The sequence below is a fragment of the Suncus etruscus genome, chromosome 16 (genome assembly GCF_024139225.1).
Source record: "Suncus etruscus isolate mSunEtr1 chromosome 16, mSunEtr1.pri.cur, whole genome shotgun sequence".
Taxonomy (NCBI): Eukaryota; Metazoa; Chordata; class Mammalia; order Eulipotyphla; family Soricidae; genus Suncus; species Suncus etruscus.
The window spans coordinates 65,051,868-65,061,829 of record NC_064863.1 but is presented as its reverse complement, the minus strand read 5'-3'; the positions used below and the strand labels follow the sequence as shown (position 1 = coordinate 65,061,829).

The following is a 9,962-nucleotide window of genomic DNA, read 5'->3' as shown; positions in this document are numbered from 1 at the left end:
TAGAGTTAATAGTAGGGTCTAGAACTTAACATTCTATTTTTTTTCCAAGTTAGTTACTAGAAATTTGCAATTGCTTCTGACAACGTTATTTCATCCAAAATCGTTATACTGCACCTGACTTTCCTGCCTGCTTACTGCTGTAATTCTAAGAGTGTTGGCATGGTTTTTAATTCATATTTTATCTTTGTCCTAGAAGATAAGCACTTATTTCCTTCCAAATATGGAAGAAATTTCTGTTCATCTAAACTCCATGTCCTGCCCTCTTACAGTAGGGAGAGTTGTTCTGGTGAGTGTTGGGTTAACCAGTCTTTAGCCTGAAAATATGGCCATGTTGGCCTTCACCCTTACTTCCTCTTTTACATGTCAAAGATCCCTGTGGGTGGGAAGACCTCTAAATAGGCTCTTTACCTTAATCTCTCCCCCTGACCCCCCCATGGAGATGGACCTATCTGCCCAATAAATACTGCAGTTCAGTTCAGGTTGGCCTCTGCCTCTTGGCTCCACATGGTGGAAAGATCCCCGGACCCATGATTCATCTCTCTTCAGCCTGGTTTGGATTATTTCCTGTGGTAGCCCTGTTCCAGACCTGCTCCCCCCTTCTAATCAGTTTTATCTGGTGTGCATATCATTAATCATGTATATCATCTTCACTTCTTTAGCATTTAATTTTCCTTGTTCTTTTAAGTAGGGGATAGTACCTCCATGACATACCCATGTAACTCCATGAAGGGCCCTAAGTCTGCTTTTTATAGAAAGGTGTAACTTTCTGGATTTCTGCCCCACTACTGACTGCATATGTAAAGTTGACGAGGTCCTAGCTCATTCACGTAGCTTGTCAGATACCTAGTTAAGGTCTATACCTCGTTTCCAGAAAGTGGTAAGTTCTAGATTTGGGCAGATAAAGAAAAGACCTACTTTGGCATCAGGACCTAAATTGCCTTCAACACAATTTACCAGAAGTTGTGCTCAGTCTTAAATTGACAGTTCTTTTTTTTGTTTGTTTTGTTTTGTTTTGTTTTGTTTTTGGGTCACACCTGGCGGTGCTCAGGGGTTACTCCTGGCTGTCTGCTCAGAAATAGCTCCTGGCAGGCACGGGGGACCATATGGGACACCGGGATTTGAACCAACCACCTTTGGTCCTGGATCGGCTGCTTGCAAGGCAAACACCGCTGTGCTATCTCTCTGGGCCCAAATTGACAGTTCTTAAGTCCACTTTAAGTCTAGGGCCAGAGAGATAGCTTGGAGGTAAGGCGTTTACCTTTCATGCAGACTGTTGGTGGTTCGAATCCCGGCATCCCATATGGTCCCCTGAGCCTGCCAGGAGCGATTTCTGAGCATAGAGCCAGGAGTAACCCCCAAGCGCAGCCGGGTGTGACCCCCCAAAAAAAACAAATAAATAAATAAATTTAAGTCTACTTAAAATTCTGAATGTAAGAAGAGCTAAAGGGCAGAATTAAGGACATAAAACCTTTTTACTCACTTTTCCTATATTTTTGAAAGTAACTGAACGTTTTGGAAATAACAAAGTGTAAGTCAGTTACAGAAGCCTGTGTGTAAATTGGCTGCTTATTAATAATGTCCTATTAGCATATGTATTTATTCAGGAGTTAAGGTGAGATTTGAGTTATATGTATAAATCACTTGATCTATGTTTATAGAATTATATGGTATTAATATATTAAGGAAAGATTAGGATGATGATATTTGAACACAAAAACATTCAAGGATGAGTAAACTAATTCAGGAATTCATGTTTACCACTCATTGATCTGAAAATAAATAAGCATATTTAATAATATTTATTTAATTCAATCAGAAGTATACAGTATTTTTGCAATCATAAGATTAATACAGAAATAAATGAGAAAATCCTATGACAAATTTTTAAATTTTGAATTTTTAAAATGAGTAACAAATGCATAGCTCTTGCTTTATCAATTTACTTTGGCCAACAAGTGAAAAACACTTGTTTTTTTTCTGTGGGATCCCTGTACTGCATTTCAAGCAATAAAAAAAAATGTGTCAGACTATACGACAAAAACACTTAGAGCAGGAGTACTGATTAAAATGATGACCATCCCAAGTGACGGAAGGAGCATTTTGCTGGAGGATGCTGAAGGATGGGTTTTGGGACCTGGACCTGGAGCTGGAGCTGGAGCTGGACCTGGAGCTGTGAATGAGAACATAGTCTTAGACATGGGGCATCTTTAATACCTGTACCATAGATCTTGAATAAAGAAATTCAACACATAAACTTTCTAATATCTAATACAGATTTTTCTTTTTTAATTTTTGAGCCACACCCGGTGATGCTCAGGGGTTACTCCTGGCTGCTCAGAAATAGCTCCTGGCAGGCACGGGGGACCATATGGGACATCGGGATTCAAACCAACCCCCTTTGGTCCTGGATCGGCTGCTTGCAAGGCAAACGCCGCTGTGCTATCTCTCTGGGCCCCTAATACAGATTTTTAATGAACTTTTTTATAATCCCCCCTCATTCTTAGTACTTTAAACACTATGGTTACAAAGTGGTTCATAATACAGTTGGTTTTTTTCTTTTTCACAGTTATTCATGATTAAGTTTTAGCCATACAATATGCAACACCCTTTACCAGGACTCATTTCACTTCGCCAGTTTTCCTCCTATACTCCCTCCCCTGCCTGCAGGGAAGAACATTTCTTCTCTCTTCCCTCTTTCCTTTTTCCTCTCCCTCTTCCTCCCCTTTAGACACTGGGGACAGACATTTTTCTTTTACTGGAGGGGTATCATGCAAAACACTTTTATCTCCTTTCAGCACCCAGTTCTTGTCCAGAGTGATCATTTCCAACATTGTCATAGTGGTTCCTTCTCTGCCCTAACTGCATTCCCTCTGCCTATTTTTAGCAGATCTCTAAAATTTCTTAGCAATTTTCTATTTACATTTTTATGTGTATACTCATGAAACAGCTAGTTTAAGTTTTTGTTTAAAGTATACTAAAGGGGGCCACAGAGAGATAGCATGGAGGTAGGGCATTTATTTGCCTTGCATTCAGAAGGACAGTGGTTCGAATACTGGCATCCCATATGGCCCCCCGTGCCTGCCAGGAGCGATTTCTGAGCACAGAGCCAGGAGTAACCCCTGAGCGCTGCCAGGTGTGACCCAAAAACAGAACAAAAAGTAATAATAATGATAAAGTATACAAAAGAGGGGCTGGAGCGGTGGCACAAGCAGCAGGGCATTTGTCTTGCACGCGCTAACCTAGGACGGACTGTGGTTTGATCTCCCGGTGTCCCATATGGTCCCCAAGCCAGGAGCGATTTCTGAGTGCATAGCCAGGAGTATCCTGAGTGTCATCGTCACTGGGTGTGGCCCAAAAATAAAAGTATACTGAAGAGGGTTGACTGGGAGTACTATAATGGGATCACCATTTCGATTTCATAAGCCAAGAAAATAGCCAGTATACAATATACTTACAATACGCAGTTTTACAAACACTGATGGGAAATGGCCAGGCAAACATATTCATGCATTATTTGTGATTACAGAGCAGTGATTTTTTTTTTAACAGTGATTGTCCCCAAAGAGGCTCTGAAAGTTTGTCAGGCTATCACTTCATAACTGGTGTAGAGATGTAAGATTAGTATTTCTGACTGCAGTATTTTGCCTTCCAGCCCATTTCCACACATACCAAATGCAACATTGGATTATAACAAGACTAACCTATTTTAATGCTCAAACACAAAACCTAAATAATTTTATTTACTAATTTTGGGTTTTGGGTCACACCTGGCAGCGCTCAGGTTACTCCTGGCTGGCTCTGCACTCAGAAATCACTCCTGGCCGGCTTGGGAGATCATATGAGATGCTGGTGTTCGAACCTGGGCTGTTCCAGGTTGGTTGCGTGTAAGGCAAACACCCTATCGCTGTGCTATTGCTCCAGCCCAAGAATAATTTTAATAGTTTCAATAACTGCACTATCTAGTACCTGCTGTATAATTTTACTTATAACTACATAGTTCATTAAAAGCTGCTACTCTAAAATATGAATTTATTTGTATAAAAGTAATGATGTCACAGTATAATCTAGGCATTTATCTATTAGAATGTCTTTTTTTGGGGGGGGGCGGTGAATACAGGCATGTTTTAAGCCCTGAGTTTTACTTCAGGACAGTACAGACTTTATAAAAAATAGTTGTCATAAAATAAGGAGGGCTGAAAACCCATTGCTCTATATATAGTTGAATAGCAGCCTTCCTCAAACAGGGGACCATTTGGGAACTATATTGGCTCCTGTGGAATCCCAGATTATTCCAGGGGGCTACAGGTTAAAACCAGAAAAGAAAGGCCACAGCATGATACTAGGACCAACCAATAGGACAGGAGTACAGGAAGGGTGAGAGTCAGTTTTAAAAAGCTTGAGAAACTGTAAAGAATTGCTTTAGAAAATAAAATTCCAGTTGTCCTCAGTACCTGTAAGAATTGTTTGATGTACTATAAATGTTCAATTCTTTTATAAGGAAAACTTAAATTTCTCACTTTCTATATTGAATAGACACAAACTAGGAAAAATGCGGCTTCCTACAAGAATTGTTGACATTAACTATCTAAAATAGAAACATTTTGAGTTCAACAATATACCTATTAATTAAAAAGAAAAATCATTGAGTCTGATAACCCCTAAGAGTCTGAGAGATGAGAGTTATGTGTAAGATTGGGGGAAGTTAATTTTATTTGGGGGGAATTACTTTACTCAATTGTGCTCTTTGATTTTCTTTCATTTTACCATGTCTCTGTTTCCATCAAAAGGCTAAAATTTTTGCTTTACTTGAAAGTACTTTTCCTACATACTATATTTAGATGCCCAAGGTAAAAAAGACATGGTGCTTAGTATGTGTCCATATTGTACAAACACTTTTTGTACCCTCAGGATCTTTCTACTATCCTAGAGACAAATATAGTTATCTGTATCACATTGTAGAATATAATGCTTGTAAAACAGGTCCTATTTTCCTTTGGTATGTTTACTAGATAATGAAATAGGCTCTGGAATTTTCATTCCTAAATGAGAAGTAAATGACCAAAAGTCTTATGAAATTATAACATTTTATAAAATTTTTTGGAGTTCTTTTTTTTTTTTTTTTTTTTTTTAGGTTTTTGGTTTTTGGGTCACACATCAGCAGCGCGCAGGGTTTACTCCTGGCTCTCCACTGCTCCTGGCAGGCTCGGACGACCATATGGGATGCCCGGATTCGAACCACCATCCTGCTTGCAAGGCAAACTCCCTACCTCCATGCTATCTCTCCGGCCCCTGGAGTTCTTCTTTTTACTTTGGAATCATACCTGGCTGTGCTCAGGGGTTAATCCTGGCTCTGAACCTAGGAATCATTCCTGGCAGATTTGGGGGACCATATGGGATGCAGGCGATTTGAACTCCAGTTGGCCATGTGCAAGGCAAAAATACCTTACTTGCTGTGCTATCACTCTGGCCCCTCATTCTTAAAATTCTTAGTATATTTCCTTCAATCTTTTTGCTTATTAACACATACTAAGTACTGTAGTACTTGGCTTCTTGAAAAGTTCTAGCTATCGCAATCCTCATTCAAGTCAGACTTAGTCTTCTCACTGAGTGTCTGTGTCAGAATATTGCTGTTTAGTTACTTGGTGATCCTAGATGCTGAGAAGTCAGCTAAAGCTAACAGATGTTAGATAGAGTTGAGCCTTTTCTTGATTACTTTAGCTGTAAAACCCGGAAGAGGTTGAATGAGCTTCCTTGCATCTAGCGATTCTGTTTGCAAACTTAATTTCTTTTTCAGCACAGTGAATACAAGGGATTGAAGGCACTTTCGGCTGCCTTCCCCAGCTAAATCTGGCAGGCAGCTAACAGACAGATATACAGGAATAATTATCTCCTAAAAATATTCTCTTTAAAGCCACCTCACACTTGGGCATAGGCAGTGAAAAGAAAGCTGTCCTACCAGGTCTTTGAGTAGGCTCATGGCTCTTCATACCTAAAACAGAAATAAAGATTGGTCAGTGTTCATTGCTAAAGTTACCCTTTTTCTTTTTCCTTTTTTTTTGGGGGGGTGGGCCACACCTGGCAGCACTCAGGGGTTACTCCTAGCTCTGCATTCAGAAGTTGTTCCTGGCAGGCTCTGGAACCATATGGGATTCCGGGGATCAAACCCGGATCCATCCCAGGTTGGCAGTGTGCAAGGCAAACACCCTACTGCTGTGCTATCTCTCTGGTCCCTAACGTTACCTTTTTTCTGCCCCATCATCAACCTTAAAAGGAAAAAGAAAATTAAGAACAATAACATCTTACAAAGGCTCTGAGTGAACAAAGCCAATGTAGGCCCGAATTTCAAAAACTTCTGTTTATTTTGTTTATGAAAAATTATAGAATTATATGGTAAGGAGATATACAATAAAACAGAGGCCCTCACATTTTTTAATGGGCCAATTCACTGTCCTTCAGACTGTTGGAAGGCTAGACTATAGTTTAAAAAGAAAAACAGCAATAGTGGCTGGCCAGGCCTTAATTTGAGGACCCCTACCTGAGACTGAAAGAAAGCATTGAGAGACTGAGATGGAGGGTAGTCGGAGAGTGGAGCACATTCCAATTATGTACACTGCGGCCTGGGATGAGTCCTTCTCAAGCAGGCAGTTGCAGTAAAAACACCTGGTGGGCTATACAAATGTCCTCTGTGGACCATAGTTTGAGGACCTGGGCAATAAAAGTTCTTGGTAGCATTGTGAGGAACATAACCCAGAAAGTGTAGTCCTATGTGCTACCTGAATACATTGCTTAAACTCCGTATCCTATAGTATCCTCAGTTTTAGTATTCATTTTTCCTAATCAATCTGAGAGAGAAAGTAAAAGATTACTTACCAGGTGAAACAGTGGGCTTTTGGTTTTCCATTCCTAAAGATGAAACTAGAAATTAGGATGAAAGTGAAATTAGGATGAAACTAGGAACTTATTTCATTAAATGAGTTTGAAGTATTTATTTCTTAAATTTGGCTACTTATATCAGAAAAGTGCTCTAAGTCGAGAGAATGTTTATTCCACTGAGGATATTTTAACTAATTTGTTTTGATGAATAAGGTTATTTATTAAAGGTTTTGACCCAGCATCTCTCCAAGTAAGCAAAAAATTATTTGTTAATTAAAAAATTTTTAAGCACTGTGGTACAGAAATGTTCGTAGTTGGTTCGGTAATAGAATCTACACACACCCTTCACTAGTGCAAATTTTCCACCACCAATGTCCCAACCCACTTCTCTCCCCCACACCCACTCCCTACCTGTCTCTGAGACATTCTGCTTCCCTCACTATCGTTGTCATGGTAGCTGTCATTGCTGTTAGTGTCCTAATTGCACTCACTGCTTTTTTGTGGCAAGCTTCATTCATATCATGGGCTGATCCTCCTAGTCCTCATCTCTATTGTCTCTGGATCTACTACCATGCTGTCTTTTATTTTTCTTATAGACAAGTGAGACTATTCTATGTATTCTATGCCTATCCTTATACCTCTCACTAATTTCACTCAGCATAATAGTTTCCATGTCCATCCATGTATAGGAAACTTTCATGACTTCATTTTTCTTAACAGCTGCATAGTATTCCATTGTGTAGATGTATCACACTTTTTTTAGCCACTCCTCTGTTGTTCAGCACCTGGCTTGTTTCCAGATTCTGGCTATTATAGTGCTGGATGAACATAAGAGTTCAGAGGACTTTTTTTGTATTGTGTTTTTGTGTTCCTAGTGTGCATCCATAGGAATGGTATTGCTGGATCATATGGAGGCTCAGTTTCTAATTTTTTTGAGGAATATCCATATTGTTTTCTAGAAAGGCTGGACTAGATGGCATTCCCACCACTAGCAGCGAATGAAAATTCTCTTCTCCATGGCACCCTTGCCAACATTGGTTGTTCTTTTCTTTGTGATGTGTGCCAGTCTCCGTGGTGTGAGATGATACCTCATTGTTGTTTTGATTTGCACCTCCCTGATGATTTGTGACATGGAGCATTTTTTCATGTGCCTTTTGGCAACTGTATTTCTTCTTTGAGGAAATGCCTGTTCAGTTCTTCTCCCATTTGTTTTCTTTGGGGATTTTTTTTGGGTCACACCTGGCAGCATTCAGCAGTTATTCCTGGCTCTGTGCTCAGAAATGGCTCCTGGCAGGCACTGGGGACCACAGGATTCGAACCTTATATTGGCTCTGTAAAGGCAAATGCCCTACCACTGCGCTATCTCTCTGGCCTTTCTCCCCATTTTCTGATAGGGCTAGCTTTTATTTCCTTGTTAAGTTCTGTCAGTACCTTGTATATCTTAGATATTAGATGGATAAATACAGATAGGTATTGGATGAGTAGTTTCTTCCATTCCCTAGAGGACCTTTGTATCTTAGTCATTATTTCTTTTGAAGTGCAGTGTTATCCCCTTCCCCAACTTCCTTCCTAACTCACCTGGATCTGGGAGAGGCTTAGGGTTGGTAATTAAAAGTGGCCTGGGGAGAGGGGGAGACAGCAAGGAGAGAGGCAGACACAGGAGGGATGCAGGGCAGCTGATGAGACTGCTGAATAAAGCTTAGTTTAGAAGCCACACCTGGAGGTTAGAGCCATGGGCCAGGCCGAGAAAGGCCTCACCATCCATCTATGCACCACTTGGACTTTATATATAATTAATAATTAATGCAGCAGTGCAGAAGTTTCACAATTTAATGTAGTCCCATTTGTTTATCTTTGCTTCCACTTGCTTGGACAGTGGTGTTTCCTCCTTGAAGATGCCTCTGGTCTCAATGTCATGCCCATGTTTTCTTCTATATGTCATAGTTTCAGGTCTGATATAAAGGTCTATAATCCATTTTGATATTACCTCTATACATGGTGTTAGACAGAAGGTCCGAGTTTGTTTTTTTGCATGTGGCTGACCAGTTGTCAACATCATTTGTTGAAGAGGCTTTCCTTGCTCCATTTTGTGTTTCTTGTCCCTTTATTAAAGATTAATTGATTATATGACTGGGAACATTCTCTGAATACTCAAGTTTATTCCATTGAACTGAGGGTCTGTCTTTATTCCAATACCTTGCTGTTTTAATGACTTTGAGTACAATTTAAAGTTGTGGAAAGTGATGCCTCTCATCTTCTCTTTCCTTCGGATCGCTTTAGTAAGTAGTGCTTGATCTACTTCTTTGAAATATATCATGGTTATCCTTAGAGGGATTGCATTAAACCTGACAATGCTTTGGGGAGTATTACCATTTTAATGAACAGGGCATGTCTTCATTTTCTTGTGTCCTCTTTTATTTCTTGGAACAGTATTTTGTAGTTTTCTTTGTATAGGTGTTTCACCTCTTTAATTGACTCCATTGTAGTTGAGTTTCTGTGTCATTATTGTGAATGGGATTGTTTCATTAATGTCTATTTCTTCTCCATCAGTATTTGTATATAAGAAGGCCGTGGATTTCTGCGTGTTAATTTTGTAGGCTGTCACTTTCTTATACAAATATATTGTTTCTAGAAGCTTTTGGTAGAGCAGGGGTCTCAAACTCAAGTTACCTGCGGGCCGCAGGAGGCAAAGTCGGGGTGGTCCTTGAATGCAAAGTCAGTAGTAAGACTTGAACATTGGGGGGTGTGACCCAAACAACTAAAACAAAACAAAACAAAACAAAAAAAAGATTCCTCTAGAGCAGGGCCACAAAATGTATGGAGGGCTGGAAACGGCCCTCGGGCCGCGAGTTTGAGACCCCTGTGGTAGAGTCTTTAGGGTTTTCTAAATATAGTATCATGTAATCTGCAAACAGTGAGAGTATGACTTCTTCCTTTCCTATCTAGATGCCTTTGATATCTTTTTCTTGCCGATCGCTATGATTGCTAAAGTACTTCCTGTACTATGTTGAATAGTAGTGGTGAGAAGGGGCAGTCTTGTCTTGTGCCAGATTTTAAAGGAAAGGCTTTCAGCTTTTCCCCATTGAGTA

The 9,962-nt window shown here is 40.0% G+C and overlaps 1 protein-coding gene across 1 annotated transcript in view; it reads right to left on the bottom strand.

The window, feature by feature from the left end:
- Positions 1–1,780: 1,780 nt before the first annotated feature.
- Positions 1,781–9,962, bottom strand: part of ART3 (ADP-ribosyltransferase 3 (inactive)) — a 108,389-nt gene continuing 100,207 nt past the window's right edge. Inside the window, exons 6-8 of the mRNA XM_049790311.1 lie at positions 5,957–5,989; positions 5,007–5,039; positions 1,781–2,164 (exon numbers count right to left, since the gene is read on the bottom strand). Coding sequence (XP_049646268.1) covers positions 2,028–2,164; positions 5,007–5,039; positions 5,957–5,989 — 203 coding nt within the window. The 3' untranslated portion in view covers positions 1,781–2,027. The remainder of the gene's footprint in view (positions 2,165–5,006; positions 5,040–5,956; positions 5,990–9,962) is intronic.